Consider the following 26,892-nt stretch of genomic DNA (forward strand, 5'->3'; position numbering starts at 1 on the left):
TATTTGTGTGTGTGTGTGTATATATATATATATTATATATATATATATATATATATATATATATATATATATATATATATATATATATATATATATATATATATATATGTGTGTGTATATATATATATATGTGTGTATATATATATATATATGTGTGTGTATATATATATATATATATATATATATATATATATATATACTTATTACTTCCCTTCCTTTGAAATCTGTGATTTCGTGTTGCATTGCTGCATCAATAGGAAGAGATTTATAGTAATATAAATTAAGTTCCAAGTGCCCAACCAAAGGGACACTGATCACCATAATGGTGAGAAATTTTAGGAAATCAACATAAATTTATGAAGTCAGCTTATGTGATGCTTTCCCAAAGTATTTAGTTGTATTTTTAATAACATTCAAGATGACTGTAAAATGAGTGAATGCAACTAAGAAGAACGATGACTGCAGAAGTGGAGGAAATGAGTGAAAAGTCTATTAAGAATTGCCCCGCCTCAATCTTTTGCCCGCCCACCTGTTTTTTGTGTGTGTTTTTTTCCTTTGGCAAAATGGTACTCAAACCAGTCAAGTAATGTTTACTTGGATTTTCGAAGTAACAAAGGCATAGCATGCAAACAGTTCAGATTACTAAATAGTTTTAAGTAAATTCTAATTATTGTACATTAAGTAAGTTTACTAAAAAGTCTTAGTAAGAACAGCTGTTGGATTTAACAGTGTGAACATGCATTTAGTACAACACACTCAACATTCTTAAGTACAATGTACTAAACTTGCATAGTTTAGCTATCGCATCCACCTAAAAGTTCACAATACTCAGTGTATTCAAGTTAAATCAACAAATTTTCCAAAATCAGTTAATTTTACAAGTTTTTCTTTAGTAGATTCAACAATTACTTTTTACAGTGCACAAGGTACATGCAGTCAATTAAAGTATACCAGGTTTCAAAATACTGGCTATTGTTAACATTACAAAAATTGCAGACTTTTATGTTTCAGTTTTAAAGGTATTTGCATAAAAAACATACAGTCGACCATTTTTACACTGCATTTCTTGGTTGGGAACTGTATGTCCACATGTACAGTAATGTTCAAATTCAAAAGCATTACAGTAAAAACCACATTAGTTTTATCCCTCTTTACTATTTACTACAGGAGGTAAAGTAGAAACACGCTATGATAGAACAGAAAAAGTTTTACAGAAATTTACTGTATCCAATCTCTGTGATCTTCAGTGTTAGGCCACATATTTTCGTCTCATGGTCATGCGTATAAATAGTACGAGTTTGCAATCTCGTGGAATGTATACGCCAAAACTCATTTTGGTGTGCGTATGGTACGCGGTTTTTCACGTTCATATGATACGCACTTTATGGCGTGCATATGACACGCTCTTGGGTAGGTTTAGGGTGGTGGGGTGGGGGGTTCGTATGTATAATACGCCATAAAGTGCGTATCATATGCACGCGAAAAACCACGCACCATAAGCACGCCAAAACTCATTTTGGCGTATACATTCCACGAGATTGCAAACTCGTACTATTTATACACATTTTCGTGAGATCCGTCTCTTTCATCAATATCACATCTGATTTTATCCGAGGATTTTATGCACCTGGGATAAAACTGCTTGGTATGTCCACCCTTGGATCCTGCACGTCTCACTGCATCTCTCACTGGGCCTGCTCTTCTCCTCTCCCCTTTGCTCTTACTCTTCCTGTTTCTGTTTCCAAAAACATTACTTCTCAAAGTCCTCCTGTTACTGTATAAGTGTCAATGTAATATTAAAAAACCCTGTCACTAAGTCTAAGCCAGACTGGAATCAGCTGTGTGTCAATTATTCAATTGTTTGTTTATTATCAGCTGATGTATTGTTTTTTAACTGATATCTTTGCAGAAGCAGGGATTTTTATACTGTATCTAAGGTTTGGAATATTGTTTTTGCTATTGTGGGATGTAGTGTGTTAACATTCATAAATGCTACAAAAATAATCCATAATTTTGTTGGGAGGTTTAGCTTGTCTGCTAAGAAAATGTAAGAATTGTGGAAATGTGTTCACTCACTGCATATTGTGTGAAAACGACATGAAATGTGGGAAAGGTATGGCCACAAAAGACAGATGCTGTGCTAACTGTGTTTAGAGTTTTGAAAATGTGACAACTGATCCAACGCTTGTTAGTGACTGAAAAAACCTGTAATATAACTCAACTTTTATTCGTCTGAAAGAAGAATGTCTATGACTTGAGGGTGAGTAAATCATGGGATAATTTGCATTTCTGGGTAAACTATCCCTTTAATAAATCACAGAAACACATTTCTAATTTGTGGCCATGATATATATTGTTTCTTTCACATGTCTTTTGTGCAGGGCTGCATAATAAGCATTTCCTCTGAAAATTCTGTTGACTAATGATACACATATGCTAGGCCTACTATAAACACATTTGTGATGCTTATCCTCCCCCTGGCTTCTTCTGATCTGTCAGATCTCAGATCATTTTAAAACTGACTTTGATAAACTTAATTAACACAGAATCTTAAAAAGGAGAAAAACTCTTTAAAAAGTAAAGTCAGCCCTAAAAACAGTTATACAAGATAAAATTCTATGCAAGTATAATAGCACCAATCACAGTTCAATATGCAAATAGACATAATAATAGACCAGTAAATATTATGACATCACTGTTGCAACTGCTTTTGGTTACATAATACTGAACAGAACTTTACTCAGCTTTAATCTTACATTTCTTAAAATTGTCTACAAAGTTTATAAAAATGAACAGCACAGAACAGAAAGTTAAAGTCAACATGAACTACTCGATCCATAATAAAAATTTAAAGCCAACTATCCAATCAATTCCCCATACACAAAATCAAGTCTCGTACTACATTATCACTTGTTTGAGCTGTTTCTTTCAGATACATACGTCATTCATGCCAAAGTGTTTGGGGCTGAATTAACAGCCGAAGTTTATTAGCCTTCTTAGGATTAGGCTCAAATGTATTTGTGTTTGTCTGAATGGTTTTTTTTTCTAGGTAACCTGCAAATAACCTTATTTTTTAACCTTAGACTGAACCTTCAACTTCTAAATTCCTCCTTTTAGTGTCGCTGTGGCATCTTTACACCGCATTTATCTCTCAATCTGGCCTCCTCACATCTGCCCCCTGCCCTCTGCATAACTCCTGTCCTGTGCTAGAGGTAAAAGGTAAGATACAAAGAGTTCAGGGAGTGACCAGGCGCACCTTTCAGTAAGGATTACTCAGAGAAGGATTACTAAGAGACGGCAATATAACTCACAGCTTTATCTCATCTTCACTTGAGAGGATAAATGGATTAACTAAAAGAGCAGAGTTTAGTGTTGCTGACTGAGCCATATCCTATAAGCAGCAGGACCGATCAGAAATGTTTATCATCCACTCAACATGTCTAAGATCACTTCAAGTGGACTGTGTAAAGTGAGACGAGAGGATGAGCATGACTCAAACCGGACACATAAGTTGCTTATATGCAGGTTGCATTTATTCTCACCCTGTTTCCTTCATGGTCCATGTCCGAGCATCCTGTTTCAAGACAGTCTTCCAGCGGCACGCAACGCTTTGTCACTGACACCGTGTGTCCATCCCAGCTCATCTTATGACGCGTGTAGCAATACCTGCTCTCTAAAAGTTACAAAGAAAATTCACTTAGTTTTCTCAAGGGCACACTGTATACATCAAACAAAAAACAACAACATTAAGATCTGACTAATGGAGTCTTCAGGGATTGTTGTACGGATATTGCAGTACTCGCCCTCAGCAATCTTTAATAAGTGCCCATGAAATATGAGTAACAAAATATTGCACAAGAACTACATGGAAACACACAACACAACCACAGAGCATTCCAGAAAATGTATACAGTACATTCCCTGCAAAACTGCAGATGATCTGCAGAAGCTTGTGCTTCCTAAAGGAATGAGTGTCTGTAAGGGGTTACGGCTCCTGAGTCATTAACACAGTGCTGTAAATCAGACCCAACACAGCATGAGCCTTATATGGGACGCTATTCATGGCAAAAGCATGTTCTGATTACATTTGAACCAATATCAGTGCCTGAAAAAATACTGACCCTGCATCTTATTCACTAACCATGTAATTCACTAAGCATGTAACTGTACTTAACCCTCAGGTTGTATTCCAGTTGTTTTGACACAGAAATGCTACACCCTTAAAAATAAAGGTGCCAAAAATGGGGGTTCACAGTGATGCCATAGATTAGAAGAACCATGTTTGGTTCCCCAAAAAACCTTTTTGTGAAAGGTTCTTTAAAGAACCATTTTTTCGAACCATTGTATACAAAGAACCGTTTGTGCAATGGAATATGGAAAGGTTCTTTGAATATTATTGGTTATTAGTGGAACCACACCCTGCCAAGGAACCATTTAAGAACCTTTATTTTTAAAAGTGTAGTTATTGTTATAACACTGGACTGCAACTTATTGACCTTGCTCATTTTTGTTTAGCCTTGTTACACTGGTGGTCCTATCAAATATGTCCAGCCTACAAAAAAAAAAAATTGCTTATAAATCTCTTGATATAAGACGAATATTGGATTAAATTTGTATATTGTTTCCTTTCAGCTAGAAAAGTTTTTGTATTTCCTTTAGCAACTGATTGATCGTAGGCCACTAGGTTTCACTGATCTGAGCTTATGCTCCTCTGTGTTTTTAGGTGAATGAGCTTGACTGAACTTTTTTTACTCATAAACTGAGGAGCATAAGCTCAGATCAATGAGGCATCCAATCAATCAGGTCCAAAACAGAAATACAAAACCTGTGATAAGTGGTAAAAGATTTACAAGCAATGTAAAAGGCCAATCATTTTTGACCAGGGACACCAAATGTGGATTTTTAGCATTGCACCATGACCATTTTAATTAAGTCGCTATCGTTCTTTTCAGCGCAAACACCATTCCTTTGTATATAAATTGTATTCATTATACATTGCACCTTGTTTGGCAGAATACTGTACTTTAGTATTCAAACTGCTCTGTAATAGGAGAGAGAGGTAATGGAGATGTTGGCACCTCGTGGACAGTAGAGATCTGGAGCCCAGCGATTGCACTCGTAGTTGTCAGGTGCCTCTTCACAGGTAAAACATTTAAATCCTCCTGGATATGGAGTTGCTGGCAAAAGAATAATAATCAATGTAAAGGGAAGGATGATTGCATATCATTGCAAATCAAAAAAACATTGTATGATATTGTGGTACATACACATATAACATCTTTTCTGGTACAAATATTGTGAAATATTAAAATTTAAAAGTTAAAATTTGCTTAAGAAACATTTCTTATCATTATCAATGTTGAAATAGTTGTGCTGCTTATAATTTCGGATGATATTTTTTCAGGATTCTTTGATGAATAGAAAGTTCACCAACAAGAAAAGAACAGCAATAATTTGCCAGATTTGTTTGCAATAATGCGGAAAAAAAGAAAAGAAAAAACATATTTATATTTGGAGATTGTTATAAATATGGTTGAATAGAAATAAATGATTGAATGTTTGCATTATGCTACAATGCTTTTCCTCTCAGACTAGCTCTGAATGGTGATATATTTTGTTTAAAAAGCACAAAAAAGAAAAAGAAACCAAAAATAAAAAATAAATAAAAAAACAGCAGTCCCTATAGTGACATTTTTATCTGACATTACAATTTATATAAAGTGTTTACAGAAAATATGTTATTATTTTTACTCACATAAATGTTGGCTACCTGTTTCAATTTCCAAATCAATAGAACCATCTGCCAAAGACGGAGACACAAGTGCTCTTTGCTGTTAAAAGTCTTTCTGAAGCTCCTCAATCAGATTACGCAGCTCATAGAACAAATAATCAGCCTCATTTTTGTTTTAAAGTTTTAAAGAGAAAAGCCTCTTGTTGACCTCACCCAGCAACTGTTCAACAATCTGATCAAGTGACCATTATAAACAGGCCATTCATTCATCCCAACAACCCAATGTGCTATTACTACTTTAAATAGCTCTAAGTACAATCAGAGCTTATTTATAGAAGTTTATTTGACCTACAGTTTTTACTGTTAACCCCACCAAATTCCTGTGAGCCTCTTTACAATACAATGATACAACTTACTGTAACCTCTCTTATATTTATAGAACAGACTTAAAGAGATGAGAGAAACATTTTTGTTAAAACAACAGCAAAATATGAGCAGTCTGAGGCACATGATCTGATTTGGTTGCATTTGGTTGAACATGTAGACACGCTCATTGTCAAGTATAGCGCTAGCTGCTCTAAATAGATGGAGTGTGTTTTGTTCTCTGAATGATCTCATGGGGTTGTAAATCTACACTTGCCATCTGGAGTGATGAAACAAAATCAACTTCATCATTATAGTAAACCGTCTACATCAATGTGCAACAGCTGGATATCAGCAGGTCACAAAAACTTGTGCTGCTACACAAACTATTTTGAGTTCACACACACACACACACACACACACACACACACACACACACACACACACACACACACACACACACACACACACACACACACACACACACACACACACACACACACACACACACACACACACACACACACACACACACACACACACACACACACACACACACACACACACACACACACACACACACACACACACACACACGATTCCCGCTGGGTCATTGAGCAGATACGGATATCTCCAGCAGTATACCGGAGAGCTAAAAGGATTATGGGAGGTCCTGCTCACTGTGATGAAAGAGTTTGGGATTTCACAGATTAATTCTCTCAACAGAACTGAAACCAACATCTACTTTCTTTCACTGTGGCTAAATTGTACTTGAACACGGCCACGTTACCAACTGATACGTTATTTTTCAAAAGTTTTTGTAAAAAATTATCAAAATGGTTACAATTGAGTTATTGTAAGTCATTGACCAACATGCAATGCATAGAATATCAGTACATTCAATTATGACTATAGGAAAAATAGGGATGGAACCATGAGGAACTTAACGATTTGGGTTCCATTTCTGATTGGAATAATATTTAAGCTATTTGCATATAGTTTTTTTTAAAAGAAATTAATACTTTTATTCAGCAAAGATGTATTCAATTAATAAAAAGTTTAAAAAATAATAATAGATTTCTAAAGGATCATGTGTTACACTTAAGACTTCAATAATGGCTGAATAAATTGCACTTTATAAATATATTAAAAAAGAAAACATTTATTTTAAAATGCACTATCACTGTTTTACTGTATTTTTGAGTAAATAAATGCAGCCTTGGTGAGCATAAGAGACTTTCATAACTTCCAAAAACAAAAAGAAATCACACTGATCCTAAACTGAATGGTAGTGTAAGTATTTATTTGAATGTATATTAACAAACTATAGTGTTTTAAATGATATAATGTAAATTTGTTTGTTAATGAATTGCTGAATGTTATTAGAAAATGTTACTAATATAGTTGATGAGTGCAGAAGCCATTTCCTCATAACAAATTTCAAGATGCATATCAAACCAGGGCTAAAGAAGAAAAGGTCTCTGGCAGAAAAGGCTACACATGACCTATAGCGTTTTTGCCTTTGCCACATGCTCTGAACAATTGATTTCACATTAGCAGGCCTAGTGGGCAACCCATGAGTTTTAGGTAGGGGGTCTTAACACAGCTGGTATGTCAGCTGAGACGCTGAGTTTAGCTACACATCGCTGGCCAACCACTGATGCAGGCTAGAAGGCCAATTATTAGGACACAATATAAAGTCTAGAACGCCATATTTTACAATGAATCTACATTCAGAGCCTGACGCTCGAACAAATCTATATACCCGCCCTTAAAGGGATAGTTCACAAAAAAAAAACTAATTAGCACATGATTTAGGCTACTCACCCTCAAGTTATATGAAATTATTCTTTCAGCTGAATACAAAAGTTATACATATATTACATATATTACATATATATTACATTGGCTCTTCCAAGCTTTATAATGGCAGCGAATGGCTGTTTCTTTGTAAAGTTTTAACAGATATATAAAAACGCATAGCTTCACTTCAGAACCCCCTTTTTTAACCCTGTGTGGATTACTTTTATGATGGATAGATGCACTTTTATGGACATGACCATTATAAAGCTTGGAAGAGCCAGAACATTTTTGTAACTTTTTTAATAACGACTGTATTTGTCTAAAAGAAGTATGTCATATACTCAGGATGATTTGAGGGTGAGTAAATCATGGGCTCATTTTTTAAATTTTTGGGTGAACTAACCCTTTAAATGAGCTATAGAAGCCAGGACTGACAGCTGATGTCTGGCCCTTTTGTTCTAGATGACCCAGGAACTCGTGGATTATATCAAAGCTTTGGAAGAATCTAAGAAGAAAGGAGACAAAAGAAGAAATACTTACTCGAGGGATGAAGAAAAACAATGTCTTTTTCTGTGAAGTCCCTTGATTGAACCGCTTTGATCCAGCCGGTGATGGCGGTCAGCATTAAGCCCCAGGCCATAATAGGCCAGGGTTCCATAGCTGGAGGAAAACTCACATGAGCAGGTACCAGATCCAACACGGCACCTGTTAAACAAACCAACCATTTATTATAAAACATAAAACCATGGGCACAAAAACAACGTAACTATCTGGGGCCAAATAAATTACGTTTAACAAGGGATAAAAGAAACATCATGCTGAAGATAGAAAGGAACTCTATAGGATTAAATCAGTTCAAAGCAGTGTTATCCCTTTCCAAAACACCGGACACAAAGAGGCATGCTTGTTATTCCAGCAAGTGCTTCATTATATCAATGACAATGTCAGCAGTCTGCCAATGTCCTGACCCTCAGCAACAGTGTCCCTCTTTGCTGTTTGCTTTGGTTGTTGGCAGCAGAACAAACACTCATCTTTTGTTTTCAATTACTGAATGCCATGCTCACAATCAAACATCTTTGATGAACACTATAAAATAGATACTTAGATATTTACAGTAAACAGGATTAAATGTAATGGAACAAAATATGATCCATGTGACATTTTTTGATGGATTCTATAAAAAAAAAACAATGGCAGATGACCTAAACATTAATCTTTACCATTTTTCTTTATAAATTACAAATATTAAAAGTACATTTTCACTTTTACCATGCACATGTTAAATTAAGAAGCATAACAAGGGTTGAAATATGATAAGGATCTGTGCTGTTTTTTTGATGCGATATACTAAAAATCCCCCTGAAAGACTAAAATAAGCCTGGAGAAAAGCGCATGGCTTAAACACAGAGCTCTGTGGTTTACATTACTGAAATGAAAGCTGGGGCAGATTACACATTTTTCAGAAGTGCTTGACTAAACCGCTTTGTGTGCTTTCTTCAGCAAGTCAGATGGCGGGCCAGCCAGAAATCAATCCATTCATTTTGGTGAATCAATTTCTCTAACTTTGTTTACAACTCTCAGATTGAATTCCTCTCTACAAAAAGCTGACTCATAAAAGAGAGCAAAGAGAGCTATAAATATAACAGAGAAACCTTCAAAATACCTTAAACCTTTTACAAAAATACTGTTTGAAATGATTTTTCTCACCAACCCAAATAAGTTGGAAAAACTCAATAATTGAGGCGAGCAGTTGCTTCAAATGTTTTAAGTTATGAAATTATTAAATATTTGAGTAAGCTAATACATAGAGTTAATTTAACTTCATGTATCATGTCAAAATATCATGTCAAAATATCAAAAATTATTGTAGTGGAAACTTGATTAGCTTTAACTAGCTAATTCAATACATGCCATCTTGTTAATTTGTTATGATTTGGCAGCATTAACATAGTATAAATCTTTCTGAATGAGGGTAAAAAAATAAATAAAAAATAAATAAAATAAAAATACCATCTTAACTAGCACAACAAAACATTCAAGACTACTAATTCTCCCACTTAATGTTAATCTTGCACAACATTTTTTTGGCATTTATATACTGTCCCTTTTGAGTGCCATGGCAAAGCATGCTGGGAAATAGAAATCACGATCCAGTTTTGGTTAAATTTAAGTTAGTCTAAATTAAAAGAAACAAGTTCGTAAAACTCAAAACAATTAAACAATTCAAATTACTTAAAATGCCAATTAGTTCTAATTTCTAATACTCATAAATGTTCATTTGTATTAACTAATTTGTTTAATTTGAGTTGGCTCTACTCAAACCAATTAATTATTTTGAGCATTAGGGTACATTTTTGCTGCCTTTCCCCTTTAAAGGTTATGAATTTGAGTATAATTCAGTCATCATGTCAGAGACTCAGTGCGCTTCATTTAAGAGAGATTTGCTTCATTTACATATTACATCAACACGGCTCCTTTTCTAGTCATACTTTTATTATTTAATGATGGCAACAGGCATCAAGTTAAAATTTTTGAGACGATAAGTGGTATTGTGTATTTTTTTCTCCTTTTTCTTCTTATCTCTGATTCACCTCCATCAGTTCATTCACCTACCAATCTGAACCTGGAAGGCAAAACAATTCTTCAAAACCTTCAAAGTATACCACCACCCTTTTGTTCTTTCAGTGGTCTATTAATAAAGATTAGATCTTATTTAGCAAATAGTTGCCATTTAAACAGTATAGCAATAATCCCAGCACATCTCTGTGAAAGCAGATGTGTGAGAACCAAAACCAACAGAACTAAAAATAGACCAAATGTTATCTTTTTATCAATTCAAAGACAATACAAATTGGCACAATCAGTGTTTTCATATTATCCACGTCAATCGGTAATGAGATCCTTAAAGTTATACATGTCCATAGGATTATAATGGCTTTCCCGTCTGAGGATGTAAAACAGATTTCCTCCTGTTAATGTGTTAGCCATGCTGCTCTCAGAAAAATGATTAAATAGCCCGACATCGGGTGACCCTGAGCTCCTGTTGCTGTGTAGCTCCTGACCTCTCAGACAATGCAGAGTGGCACAGCACAGCCATGTTAGAGAGCATCAGGTTTCCGCAAAGCAATCCTTTTCACCGCTGAAGGTTTAAGGCGGCATTGAAAAGGAGCACAGAAGTACATATCGGTTTTCGTTTTTAGCTCCTGATTGGCCCCACAAGCTGTTCGTTGACTGGGAATGTCAACAAACAATTTAAGTATGTTTTGACACACCTTTGATAAATGCGCTGACCTCTATAATAAGTTAAGTCTAGAGGTAATGAATTGAATTTTCCCTTGGGCTTTTAGCATTATATTAGTAGGAACTTAACCCGTGTACATGCGTTTCATGTGGATGCTTAACAGAGAAAACCGGACAGCTCTACAATCATAAATCATTAAATGAAACAGCCAGGTGTTATGATGAATTCAAAGTATTCAGTTAATGACGCATATTTATGCAATAGTTTCTATAAGATAAAACATTAAAGGGATAGGGGATAGTTCACCCAAAAAATGGAAAATCTTTAATCATTTATTGGCCTCATGTCGTTTTGTATGACTTTCTTTCTTTAGGAAAAAGTATACTGTCAAGTATATGGCCAACTCCCTCTTAGATAGTGTGATGCATTGCAGCCTAATTCTCAAACTAGATAGAGATTACTTGCAGGTGAAATGAGTTGCAAACTAATCCGAAGCTCAGATAAAATCACCTCATGTATAAAACTGTGACATGAAGAGGGAATGAGATACGGTAAAAAAAATACATCCTACTGATAAGAAAACATGGATCCAGTTTCAACACAGGTGTCCTCAAACCAGAGGCATCTTATTCAGCTTTATCTATTACTGGAGAGTCGAATGTCCTCCTAGACCATCAAACAACTTGAGAACATGGGTAATAAGATCTTAAATAATAGTGAGACATAACATAACTATGATAATACACACTATCATTTAAATGTTTGGTTGAGTTTAAAAAAATGCTGTACTTTTGTAACACTTTATTTTACAGTGTCTTTTGTTACATGTACTTACGTAATAACAGTAAATTATGCATAATTCCATGCAACCCTCTACAAACTCGAATCCTACCCTAACCTAATTAATATTACTCAGTGCTTAAATATGTAATTACACTGTAACAATGACAATTTAAAATAAAGTGTAACCTAATGTTATATATATATATATATATATATATATATATATATATATATATATATATATATATATATATATATTAGGGCCGGGACTTTAACGCGTTAATTAAGATTAATTAACTACGGGACTTTAACGCGTTAATTAATTACGCAAAAAAAAAAAAAAAAAAAAAAAAAAAAAAAAAAAAAAAAAATATATATATATATATATATATATATATATATATATATATATATATATATATATATATATATATATATATATATATATATATATATATATATATATATATATATATATAATTAATCACACTTATTTTTGCCCCGCGGAACGTTTTTCAATGAATGAGTTTCGACGGACCGATTATACTGGAACACCAACTAGCGCTCATGAATCACGACAACAACAAACGTGAACATGAACGAAGAAGCTGATGAGACCGCTTTGCTTGGCCCCGTGGATGGGAAATTTTGTTTTAAAAAATGAAAGGATGGAAGCATCGACAAGAGCATGGTTGTGTGCAAGCTATACAACAGGGGTGTCCAAAGTCGGTCCTGGACGGCCACTGTCCTGCAGAGTTTAGCTCCAGCTTGCCTCAACACACTAGAGCTAAACTCAGCAGGACAGTGGCCCTCCAGGAGCAGGATTGGACACCCCAGCTATACAACAAGGAATTAGCGTATCAACGCAGCACATCGAGCCTCAAATATCACAAATATGCTTTTGCTATACTTAATGGCAAACATTGCACTGGTCTGCTGGTTGAAATAAATAAACAATATTTTGTTGATTAAGCTTATGTATTATGTATTATTATACTTGATCATTATTATTTTGATCAAGTCAATGCAGTCTTGGTGAGCAAAAAAAACTACTTTTTCTTTATAATTATATAATCAAACGGTTAATGAATCAGTGAATCGATCAACGATTCGGGTCGCCAATGTCACGTGATTTCAGCAGTTCGGCGCCAAACTGCTGAAATCACGTGACATTGGCGACCCGAATCTTTGATCGATTCACTGATTCATTACAGTTTGATTCTTTTTGGAGGCACTTGGAGGAGAAGACAATGATGCTGGATAAAATCATAGTTTTTGATATTTTTGGACCAAAATATATTTTCGATGCTTCAAGAGACTCTAACCAACCAACTGATGTCACACATGGACTACTTTGATGGTGTTTTTATTCCCTTTCTGGACAGTAAAGTGGGCATAGACTGCATTAAGCTGGGACTAAAATATAAAATATCTTAAACTGTGTTCCGATGAGGAACGAAGGTCTTGTGGGTGTGGAACGACATTAGGGTGAGTCACTAATGACATCAATTTCATTTTTGGGTGAACTAACCCTTTAATAATTTTGTTTAAGTGTTGACATTCTAATCACAATAATGACGACTGCAACCCATGCCAGCCAAACAAGTGAAATATTTAATTTAAATACTTTCCAAACGAGGCAAATAATAATTACTCTGACATTCAAAGACAACCTTCCAGACCAATCAGGAAGTGCCTCAGGTTGAACTTCGGTGCTCCGTCTCCTCTAAAGCTGTGCCAGGTGCCTGCCATGAGCAATACCTGTCATCAAAGCCTGCACGCCTGCAAGTCGCTCTGGAAAGTGGAAACTGCGGTTGTCGGTTTGTTTAAGCAGACTAGTCTGTTGTTTGGAGAGTGCTGAAGAGGATCATGATGCATTAAAGCATAACTGGAGAGCAAAACGGCCTTTTGCACTTGCTTGATTGCACATATGTAGTGCTTCCAGTACGTCTCTGGCCCTCAATGCAAAAGATTTGAGGCAAGTTAAGGAGGAATAGGCCTACGTTTCTGCCCAATCTGCCCATATAAAACCATTGTAACATCTTTTGTGGTCATTAATAAGATTAAACATCTAATAAGCCATGTGCAATAGATATTAACACATCACATCTGTACACTAATGTACTACCTTAATTTACTGTTCTCTGTTGTTATACTTTATTTACATTGAATAATTACCAAGCACTTTATCAAATGAACAATAGAAGCAATCAAACCAACATCAGGGCAACAATATGGGAGTACTGTGACAAGTTCCAGTTAGTTTAGCACAGTACATATAGCAAGTTCTTTTTTATTTAAATAAATAAACAACAAAAAAAGTTAGGCAGGTCATTTCACTAGCAGGGAACAGTTTAAGTATCAATTTTCAATCACATATTACTTTAGTCTCAGATGTTTCTGCTAAAAAAAATAAAAAAAAATAGTACATTTGTTGCCATTCATCACACATTGATTACATCAATTCAATTTCACTCAGATATAAATATTTTTTTAAATTCACCAATACCTAGTTTATTTGATTAAATGTACTGTAAAAACTTAAAAATAGCTACATTTTCATTATTGTCACACGATCCTTCAGAAATCCTTCTAATATGCAGATTTTCTGTTCAAGAAACATGTCATATTATCATCAATGTTGAAAACAGTTGTGCTGCTTATAATTTGTATGAAAATGGATAGACTTTTTTGTATTCCTTGATGAAAGTTCAAAAGAACAGCATTTTAAATGTCCTCTCATTTAGGATCATTTTAAAGGTGCACTATGTAGTTTTTTCCAGTCAATATCCAAAACCCTCCAGGCCAGTGTTATATATTCAATTGAGTACCTACAATATCCCAAATGTTTCCAAAGTTGTAAATTGTGAGAAAATTGCTATTTTAACCAAGGAGCTGTGACATGTGAGGGAGTCACCTGTCAATTGTGTCATATCGGTTACCCTCGGTTTCTTTACTCTTACTGAAGTGTGCAACAAGTGTCGCAGCAGCGGCTGAGCGAACGCACAGAGTAATGTCATAACATAATTTTCAACACACTCAAATGTATCTAAGATGATAAACAGAGCTGTGTTACCTCATATTAATGATCGGAAAAGCAGAAATGGCGCCGACGACTGTGTCCCGTCATAATAAAAGTCCTGCTGCTCGCGAGACGTGTGTTTGCGTAACAATCGCTCCAGCGGTCTTGCTCAGCTCCACAACACTTGGTCCTGCTCTGCTTCATACTACAGTAACGTTATTAATCGCATCCATGAACTTGATTCTGCCCGGGTCCTAGCCCAATTCTTTTCCACCGTCTGTGAGGTGAAGACCACATGTACCAAGATTCTGCGCGTAAACTTGGCATCATCAAACTACAACATTTTTAATAGGTGAGCTCTAGCGGCTGGAAAAGTTACATAGTGCACATTTAATGCATTCTAGCTGAATACTATTATTAATTTCTTTTAAAAAAATCTCACTGACCCCAAACTTTTGCACAGTAATGTATACTAATAAGAATTTAGAGCTATAAAATAGTTAGTCCTTTGACTGATTTAGAAGAAGCATTAGTCATTTGGCTGCACGTTACGCAGCTTTTAACAAAAAAGTGCTGATTTTAGTTTTTAGCACCTGTGATACTCCATGGAAGAATGACTGCCAGAGCTCTGAAAGCCTGACTTCCTCTCTCTCTACGGTATGATCCAGTCACACTCATGTCATCTCATTACTGCAGGTCACTGGCTGACTTAGACCCAGCTGGGTGGAGGAAAGAGGCAGTAGGGAGAGGATTGAGGCTCCCAGCAGGTCAAGGGCCCTGGAGTTCCTGCCTGAGCCACTGCCAGGTGAGTAAGACGATATTCTGGGTTGTGAATCGGCCTGTGAATGGCCGTCGCTCCCATTAATGGAGGGAAAGAAATGCAAATCCTCTCCTGTGACTTCCAAAACTTGTTAGACCAGATTTTGCACAGGTTTGCGAAGTGAAAAGAGAAGAGTGGCAAGGAAGCCACGAGCTGCAAGTTGTAGCTCTTTTCCAGTCTGTCACAAACGCCTGAATGTCAGCATGTCGTCTAGAACTAAAACATTTTTCTAGCAACTGCACAATACAAGAGGTTAATATTACTTAGGAAAATAGCACAATCCTCTTCTATTCCATGAATAGAAAATGAACTAAAATATTGCACAACACCTTAAAAACTGTACAGCAAATTCCTTAGAAAGCCTCAGTACAGAAAGAATGGATTAATGCAGATTAAGCTGCACCTCTCTCATTTGAGGGAGCACAGAGCCTTGTTGTCAAAAGTCAAATGGCATCGAGCAACGCCTTTGCCCTATAATAGTGCACCCGGTCAAAACCAAAGGAGTCATGTTGGATCAGAATCACAGACCAGCTAATTGAAATCCTACATGCACACACACACACTAATCCGGCACTGTTCGTTTGAAGTGGTCCGATTCAGCCGCATAATTTTTAATCCCCTCTTCAGACTCTTGACACATTCAAAGGTCCCAGGAATAAGTTATGTAGCTCAGAATAACACAATGAAAAATAAACTTCAAATGCCTCAGTTAATGCAGAAAAGATTCTTCGCCTTAAAAGATCTCTGTCGGAACACTCTAAATGATACAATGTGCCATATGCTACATGCATACATTTGGAGGGAAAATACTCATTCATAGAATGACTTAAATACACTTTTATGATAAACATGTTTTTAATGTTTGAATTAAAATATACTTTACATTTTTTTTTGGGGGGGGGGGGGGGGTGTCAAAATATCAGGGAATTACAGCTGTCCTGATTTAACAATTGAGGGAAGAACTTCCTCATTGAATAAAAATTCTTGAAAAAAATAAAAAGTATTATTTTGATATCAGTTTGATATCATCTTTTGTTATTTTTTTCTTAGAAAAATATTGTATGTGATACAACCAGTCAGGGCCGGCGTTTGCTATAGGCGAGCTAGGCGGTCGCCTAGGGCGACAATTGTGTTAGGGGCGCGAGCGCGCTCCAGTGCCGCCCATTACTTCCCAATCCCATTAAGCATATAATCGGAACAAGCGAAATACAACATAATGTTCATGAAACATAATCATCATAGGGCGCCCCCTCAGCCACACGTTTAATTACTTATCAACCTGATTATTGGATTGAATTGATGGTGATTATTGATTATTAGTTCAGGCGTTAGGTCAGGCAAGTGCTCATCTTGCGCGTTCATCAAAAATGAGGCGCCTAAACCCGCGGGTGCACAGGGACGGAAAAAGAGAAAAAGAGAAAGGAAGAAAATCGAAAGAAAGCCCAGTATAGAGGTTAGTCTTCTTATCTCAGCCAATAAGTTGTCAAACAAATCAAAAAATTACTTAGTATCAATCTTATCAACTAATATTTATTTTATAAATATTATTAATATTGTCACTAAGCTATCACTTGCTAGTTTTCTACATAATTACTATACGTATATTGCAAACATAACTTCACTGACAATAATCTACAATAACCTACATGGATGTCATTTAAATATCAAAAGTCCAGTTCGTTATGAATATGGATAACGTATGCACGTTAGTTATAAAAAGTACAAACGCTCTCTACGTGGGCGTCGGAAGGAAATAAATACGGCCTCTCGTTTTTTTTTTACTGGAGCAGGCTAACGATAGATACCATATTATTTACATTAAACACAAATATGCTGTGTTCACTAAATGCGATACAGTGGCTGTGGTGTAGTGGTAAGACGCACGGCATAAAGATTTGATGCAGCTCGATCAGTGGTTCGATCCTGCCTTTTACCACACTCGCTCTATTCCCTTTTCCCATCACATATCAGATCGGAAAGGCATTTATTTTCAATAAAAAGTGAGAAAATGTTTGAAAAGTGGAAATAAAGCGTCGAACGTGTTTAATAATAAGTGCTTCTCGGTTAGGGGTAGGCATAGGAAAACAGACGTGCTGAATTAGAATAGAGACGATAAAAGTGAGTGGAGTGGGGTGGGGTGGGGTGGGGTGGGGGGCGCAAAACTCCATCTCGCCTAGGGCAACCAAAGAGCTAGAGCCGGCCCTGCAACCAGTACACAGAAACTGTAATGTCAAATAATAGAGAGGGGTCATTTCACTTTCCCCTTAAACGTTTTTCTTTGCATTAATTGTACTAATAACACCAAACAGGTTCTGAATGACATCCGGACTAAATAATAACAGAATTTATGTAATGTTTTCTCCACAAGTTATTCATTCATCCATCTGTTTTGCTCCTGTAGAAATGGGTTTAACTGATTAACCTAGATCATATTGACCTCTGCAATAGCCTCTCTTATTTCCTTCTTTTTTGGTGACCCCGCTTCTTGAAACAGGGGAAAGACAAGCTCTACCCTACAAAATGTCTTAGCGTGTGGGGTGGGTCAAACCGAGGAGGGATGAAATATCTTTGTGGCAGCTGTAGAACACTAAGTGGGTGGGGCGTAGGGTAAGTTTGATTCCCTTGAACTTTGGGCCAGCAGAACCATAACAGGATAAGGCGGCAAAGGGGGCTAATTAGGAATGTTCATGAAAGGATTTGCTCCCTCTTTTGTCTTTGGGGATCAGATGGCAAAAGCTCACATTCTCCCAAAAAGACATTTACACTCCATGATCACAAACAGAGTGTGACTGAGTTTAATCAGATGGGGGAAAACACACCCCTCGCTCTCTGAACTATGAGGCTTTTGTTCATATTTACATGTAAACATCTGCAGTTCAGACATCGTGGGTATATTTGAAGATCACCTGACACTGGAGGAGCTTGTGATTCAGTCAACATACCACGTCAAAGAACACCATTATTAACATAAATTGCCTAAACATAAGAGCACTAAATGTCTGTTAAAGGTCTGAATGTGAGAATGAGATGACAGAAAGGTGGTTGTGCATAAATAAAAGATCTTGTCTTCAAGAATACGCCCATGTTTTTGTAAAACAGCCAACCTATGGAAATCATGCAGCTGTGAACAAAAAAAAAAACTTCCCAACTTAATTTCATTTTGTGAACATGACACAGCAAAACCAGTCCTGTGAAAATCCTCAACAATTAGGCATGGGGATTTAAAGCAATGATGGTGGGACAACAAGGAAAGGCAATAAGGACATATGCGTCGATCTTAGTCTCTCGCGGACCATCCAAATGTGGAATCTATTTCACCTCAATTTTTAGGATGTCATTCAGTAATATCTAATCATTAGAATTAATAAACAGCATATACAAATCGACATAACGGTCCTGTCAAAAAGCAAGCAGGTTAAAAGCGCAGGATGTGCAATGTGAATTATCCCCAAGAATCCATTCAAGCATTCTCATGGAATGAAAAAACTTCAAAGGAAATGAAAATCCTTTGGAGGCATGCTTAAGTACTGTATCTGCTGCTGATGCTGAGGAGGGAGACACGTACCGCACTAGACAACATCAAGATTGACTGCATACATATGGGGTTCAAAGCAGAATGGCAGAAAGGGCAGTCCAGGCATGTGGAGTTTATGCCTTTGGGTTTTATTTTTTACCACTATAACAGATGCACGTCCTGATTTCGCAGAGTAAGACGCGTTCCTGGGTAAAAATATTTAGTTGATCGTGTAAAAACATTCCTGTGCGAAAATTTTATCCTAACCATATCCCTACTCTTACTCCTAAACCTAACCCTAACCATAAACTATCCCTGAAATCAGAGGGAAATGACAGGTGAATAACACTAGATTAGAAGCACCTAAACTTGACATAGTTTGTAAACTTGTCCCTCAAATCTGACTGGTTGATTGGAATGTTGTTCTAGGATCAACAAAGATGTTGATCCAGGAACATGTTGCACTTGGTGAAATCAGGTTCTGTATAAAAGATCTAGAGGAGACTTGTAACATTGGACATTTCAAATCACAAACAAGTAAAGATGTAATGATAGGCTACCCGATTTGAACTCACAATACTATATTAATGCGATACTCTAAGACATATGGTAAAGGGTTAAAATGTACTGTTTTAAAATGCTGAATTGGATATTACATTGGGGTGGATATGAATAGGCTTGGATTTGGTGCTGGTACCCAATGCACAGGACACCAGAAAAAAAATATTCATCATTCTGAAAATACAGAATTTTTTGACCATATGCTTGCACTCTGTCATTGCTAGATTTAATAAAAATAATGTAGGCTACTGGTAACATAAGACGTTTGGCATTATCAGAACCAACAAATATTCCTCCATTGCATTTTACATTATATGTAACATTATATACAGTATTTTAATGTAGTACTCACACTAACAATTACTTTGTGAGGAAGTACAATATAATCTCTCTCTCTCTCTCTCTCTCTCTCTCTCTCTCTCTCTCTCTCTCTCTCTCTCTCTCTCTCCCCCCCCATATTTATTTCATTCATGAGGTTTTTTTGGGGGGCTTGGTAATCTTTTTTAATGTTTCATCCTCACCAAGGCTGCATTTATTTGATAATTAAAATATATGTAAAAATATAATGATTTAAAATGACTGCTTATCAATATTATTATCACTGAAGTAAATGCTGAATAAAATGCTTCATTTCATTATATAATATATCATTACATTAATACTGAACTACAGTGGCTGAGGTAAATAAACCTTGTTGCTCAAATCCTCTGGTACAAGGAATATTAACAGACTCCATCTAAATGTTCATACACTGACAAAGGATGGCAGCAGCTTCACTCCAGGGTGCAAAAAAGGCCCCCGTAAGACAAATCGGATACATCTGCTCAGTAAAGCATTCAACTGGGGTGCAAGAGCAGCTAATTAGCATCAAAATCTGCCAAAAGCCTCCTAACACCATTCACACAGATTGGCCTATCTGAGCAAAATCTTCTCCACAATGAATCACATCTATATAAAAAATAGGCCTATAGATCATGTTGCAAAGCTAGAAAGACTTGAAAATGTAAATAAATGGAATAATGGGGCGTAACGTGCAAAAATAACAGATGCATTAAGAGCGCTGGACGCCTCAGGCGGACTAGCACTGACCCAGTGACAGTGATCTTTGCCTGGTCACTCATGCAGTTAACGCAAAACAAACTTTGCTAAATAATTTAAAAAGAGCATAAGTAATGCACAGCGTTGAGGGATTCTCTCATACGCTCCGATGCACAGCGTTTGTTATCTACTCAGACCAATGAGTAGCGTCATTATCCAAAGACCATCAGCCTTTGTCAAGTTCCTCGACCTGGTGAGGGGAAACAAAGGGGTCAGATGAAGCCATCGTCTCTGTCTTCTGCTCCTCCGTCCCCATTGAGAAGGCACTCTGGGTAATGGAGAGTCTGATCAGCACATGGAGCACTGAACCCCCTCCCCCACTATGACACGGGATGCTTGATAAGACCTCCGATGGTCACGCAATGGCAAAAGGTGGCATGTTCCAGTTTACATAGTGGGTTTTACAATATTGTTTCGAGAAAAAAACATCAGGACTGCAATGCAGGCAAATAATATTAGCATGTTTTTAACCATTCTGAATAAGTAAAAAAATAAATCCAGAAACATTACGTATAGCGTAATCCACTAACATGATCCAAGAGATTCAAAACACACACGAGAGCAACAAGATCTAAGGTTCCCGTGACATTCCTCCAGCCTGCATCATACCGTCAGACAACGACCCTCATCATACGTCAGCAATAATGACCCATATAAATCTAAATGCCTACATACTCTTGTCATTAGAAGGTCTTAAATAACACCTTTCGGTTTCTCGGCTGGCCCATTTGGAGAAACACCTGCCCCGGCTCAAACATGTTATCATAGAGGTGTTCAACTGTTTCTTGGGGTCAGAGGATATGTAAATATGTGGGCCTTCCTGTCACAAGTGTCTAAAGCCTCCATTGAAGCAGTGTGTCAAAGCCTCCTCAAACCAGTTTTCAGGTGAATCTAATCCATCATACTCTAACAGCATGCAGATTCATCACACACACACAAAGCAAAGGTATAAGCAGGGCTCGATTTTTATTATATTTATTTTTTATTTTATTATAAAGCATTTTAATACACACTGCATATAAATTATACAGTCAAACCAAAAATTATATTAAATTACATTTTTACTAGTGGGTGCAAGAAACTATAGTTGTTTTTAATTTATCTTTGCTGTTGTGTTGTGACAATCTATGGGTCAATATACAGTCAAACCTACATTTATTCTGACACCTTTCAACATGTTCTCACATCACCACATTTGTTCACTATAGTTCAGAAAATGGTAATAAAATATGACAAGAGCTCAGAGTTAAACTGTGTCAGAACAAATTGATCTTGATAATGTCAGATAACTGATAGAAAGATGTGTAATGGATTTCAATCAACCAATCAGCTGTCAGCTGTTACATTTAAGTACACAAATAGAAAATACCAATGTATGTTAACCAATTACCAAGAGATGCTTCCTTTTGTTCAATCTGTGGTGTAAAATCTCACATTAGCAATTAAAGAGAAAACACTTCAGCAAAACATGGTCAGGTCAAAGGTTCCACATTTTTTTACTGGTAGTCCACTGTATGAAGAATGTTTGAGTATAATATGTCACAGTTTCCTTTTTTTGCAGTACAATGTATATATATATATATATATATATATATATATATATATATATATATATATATATATATATATATATATATATATATATATATATATATATATATAGTACAATACATGTGAGGTTATTGTGAGGTTACAATGGAAATTGGGGCAAATAAAGGGGCAAATAAAGGGGTAAAAAAAAAAATTAATAATAATAATAATGTATTTTGTAAATAAAGTCCTCTTGTTACAGTCACTATGGAGCTGTAAATGTTTCAGTAAGGTCTTGCACTTACAGTGATTGGTAATTAAGTTGCACATTTAATAAATCTTTTATGATTCTTGCCCTTTGCTGAAAATAAAAAAGTTTGAGCATCTTTTTTATAACACAATCTACAACTACAGTCTGTATCTCACACACTTTACTAAGACTTACCCCTTTGTATTACGCAAAGAGCTCATGGTGCAAATCTCTTCGGTTTAAGATGTAGAAAAAATAACATCTAAGCCTATGCGTGAGACGGTCTTGAGTTACACCGCCCCCACTCAGATAAAGTGAACCCAAGAGACCTAATGGACGATAAATCTTATGCGTGGGCACTAAGATTTTAAAAAACTAAGACAAATGCATTTTTCACGCTGGTGAGGACCCTTTCATCTCTTAAACATTTTCTTCTTGAATTCATTGTTCTGACCGTGTCCCTTCGACCAAGACTGCAGCCCCACCACAAAATCAGACAGTCTACAGATGGGCTTTAGACACACATCACTGTATAATTCCATTCTTCCTATGCATGTTTGCAGGAGACAATGCATTTCCTTTGCCCCTGACTGGACGAGACTATGGGCTTTAGTTTCATTTAACGTTAAAAACTGCTCTATGTACTATATGAATATGGAAGGCTTTACAATAAGGCTATTTATATACATTAACTTTGTGCAATAGCTAACAACATGAAACAATACTTTCACATCAAACTTGTTTGGTTAAAGTTAATATCAACATACATAGATTTAACATTTAAATAATAAATGTTAATATTATTGAAAGTATTATGATCTAATATTAACTATGAATATTAGCTGTCACTGATATTGATAATTAAATGATACATAATAATAATAATAGTAATTAAAATTAATATGAACAACAATAAATAAATGGAAAAAAAAATAGCGATGCACCAAAATGAAGATTCTGGCTGATACAGATAATTCTTTATATTTGAAAGCCTAAGCTTCTATAAATCTGAATCCAATATTTGACAGAATTTTTCAGAGCCTGATTATAAAAACTAAATACTCACCTTTAAATCCATATCCCAAGCACTCTGTTCTCAATATACTTGTATGTATCCTATATTACAGTCTTGTGCTGCACATGTTGCTCTCAACTGTATTTTCCTTATATGATTATATCAAATTTCAAGCAATTCAAAACCATCATGGTGAACAGTACGCATCTGAAGTGTCTCAGCTAAAGGAAATATTCCATTATTTATCAGCTTTAATAAATCGGCCAAATTTTCTTACCGGGCCGATAACAAAAACATAAAAAAATGTCAATTTATCGGTCGATATCATGCATCCTTGTAATGAATGCGATTAAATAATAATTTGCACATATAGATTAATACATGCTATATAATATTATTATTATAGCAGTTTGTGTTACCTATGCATCAACTAATGCTAATGTACATAATATTACTGCAAAGCATGATATAACTGAATTTGAAGAAACGGTGATGGCATGAGTCTATGCTTTACTACAGTGCTTTCACTTCGCATTGTCTGAAATGGTCTCAGTCACTGTGATGTCATCAGGGCTTTCCCAGTGAGAAAGCACTTTCCACTTCAGTGGAAATGTTTTCTCCTATTTGATATCGAAGGAAGCTCATAAGTAACTCTATGGATTTCCGGTCACAGCTAAGTGAGAATATTTCACAGTGTCCCTTCCTCTTGTGTCCTTGGCTGCCTGTGTTGAGTCTGCACTCTCACACACCCCCTATACAGTCTACAGATAAAAATGCGTTTCAGACTGTTTTTCGTTTTTTTTTTTTTGCACTGAAAAAGAAAACAAAAATGGACTGTGGAAATGAAGATGGAGTCATTTGTCTTCATAACACAGGTGCATTACAGCTAAATGAGATTACTCGTCCATAGAAAGAGAAAAACAGCAGTCTGGGCTACAAGGGGCGTTTTCATAAAAAGGTCATTGGAATGAGAAGACATGATTTGACCTGTCAACATTACTCATTGGCTGTAAGCAAAAAAACATTAAACAAACATTTTTACACCACATACTGTATCATGATATGAAGGATTGCAGTGACCTACATATTGCATTTCCAATAAAAAGCAACATTAAGATCTATAGAGTGGAAAGAACGAATGTATCTCCACACGCCGTGAATTAACCACTCCTACAAGCACGGCAAACACAAAGCAGCACACAAAGCTCCATCAAGGCACGGGATCATATCAAACTGATAAAATCACTGCACATGCACTGCTGTTTCCATGCACCTGCTGCATATTTTAATATGAAATATTACAGTTCTATTATTGTGCAGTATTCACACTAGTTTAATGCAGATTAGTTCTGTATAATACAAAACAAATGCATGACAGTGAACATTCCTGGCACAGAATCAGGGTGGGCAGAGAGGGTAATTCCTGACCTTTTATGACTGCAGTGTATGACAGGTCACCACTAGCATCTGACGGAATGTCAAAATACACGCATTTAACAAGCATGGAAGATATAACTCGCTTATTTGGCCAGCACTGTGTTTAAGGCATGTAAAGTCTTGCATAGTGTAAAATATAAAAAAATGTGCAATTGTTTGACAGGTTTAAAAATGGCATTGTCTTACTTTTGCACAGTTTAGGCGTTTAAAACCGTTATTACACTGTTATGCAACTAAATAAATGACAAAAATAATTGTTTAAAAAGTAAATCTTTAAGTTTGAAAAAAAAACCCTGGTTGCCAGAACTTTACTGTAAAATATATACAATATGACATACAATAATTATTATATTGTATTTTGCTGACTGTAGCCTATATTTACTATCTGTATTGTATGTCACTAAACTATATAATGCAAATACACAAACCTATTTAGCTAATCTGTTTTTCACTGTGAAATGTACTGATAATAACACAGAAAGATAATACAATAAAAGGCTGCATGATCATTTACAGTTCATCAAAAGGCCTCTTCAGCAACAGTAGTCAATAGTAATATAAATACATAGTCTGTTAGTTACCCACACAAAGACAAAACATCAGGCTATCATAAAACATTATAATGATGCAATAAACTGGAACTAAATAACCTAAAAGCAACATAAACTCTACACTCTAATGTACATAAATGTTTAAATAAATAAGACTACTTTTAAAAAATCTAATAAGATGTGATGGGAATCCTGGGATCTCACCCCCCATTAAAAATAAACAAACAAAAAAGAACAAATAAAATGCATATCTAATCATAAAAACATACACCTTTTTGATATCCATAATTGTTTTATTTCTAAAACATGTTAGCCTAGTAAAACCTAAGCTATGATTTTATCGTACAGTAGCCTATATGGTAAGGTGAACCAAGTAGATTTTTTTCTAGAATTTTTACATTCTTTCCCGTTGAAATTCCAAACATTGTGTAGCCAGAATCGTATTCACAGTAACCAATGGAAACGTTTAGCTTGTCCATGCCTTTCAGTATAATTGATTATAATGCAAGCGTTCTGGTTTTGACGCAACGCTGTCAAACAGTCTGCCGCTGTTATTTACTAAGGTTTGGCTACTATCTATCGACTGTGCTTTGAATTAAAAGCACCTCACACAAAAAAGGTAAAACGCACTCTTTAAAATGAAAACGGGTCATTTGTTGAGAAGGGTGTGCTCTGTCATTAATCCAATCGCAGCAGGTCAAATAAAAAGGTTACTTACCGAAAATGATTCAAACGACTGTAGTGAAACTTTTATCTCGGCAAATGTATCCTTGTATGGCAAGATTCGAAGAAAGTCATGTATATCAATAGTGTCCTTTCAGTTGTCTGTACTCATGACACGTCCGAGCTGAATCTCTGTGAACTCAAAGGTTCCTAAAAGGCGGATGAGACGCTCGGCTGCGCCTATCAGAGGTCGAGAGGAGGCGCGTCCCGATGGATCCACACACACACACACACACACACACACACACACGCACGCAATGTTATTCACATTACCTGAAGCCATGTATTCCAGATCAGTTATAAACCCAGGTAGATGTATCTATTATTGTTTTACTTTAAATAATGCGATGTGCATTTATGATGGCCAAAAATACTGTCTAGATAGGCAGTCAGTCATAGGTTTTGAGAGTCTTTTTAGTTGGCCCTCTGCTGGTGAATAAAACACAATAG

At 35.9% G+C, this 26,892-nt stretch overlaps 1 protein-coding gene across 1 annotated transcript in view; it reads right to left on the reverse strand.

Moving 5' to 3' along the window:
* The window catches only part of lypd6 (LY6/PLAUR domain containing 6), a 30,460-nt gene extending 3,846 nt beyond the window's left edge, over positions 1-26,614 (reverse strand). Inside the window, exons 1-4 of the mRNA XM_067444998.1 lie at positions 26,438-26,614; positions 8,438-8,602; positions 5,079-5,177; positions 3,543-3,673 (exon numbers count right to left, since the gene is read on the reverse strand). Of these exons, the coding sequence (XP_067301099.1) occupies positions 3,543-3,673; positions 5,079-5,177; positions 8,438-8,555 (348 nt within the window). The 5' untranslated portion in view covers positions 8,556-8,602; positions 26,438-26,614. The remainder of the gene's footprint in view (positions 1-3,542; positions 3,674-5,078; positions 5,178-8,437; positions 8,603-26,437) is intronic.
* Between the last annotated feature and the right edge of the window lie 278 nt (positions 26,615-26,892).

This window comes from Pseudorasbora parva, chromosome 5 (assembly GCF_024679245.1).
Source record: "Pseudorasbora parva isolate DD20220531a chromosome 5, ASM2467924v1, whole genome shotgun sequence".
In the NCBI taxonomy this organism is placed as follows: domain Eukaryota; kingdom Metazoa; phylum Chordata; class Actinopteri; order Cypriniformes; family Gobionidae; genus Pseudorasbora; species Pseudorasbora parva.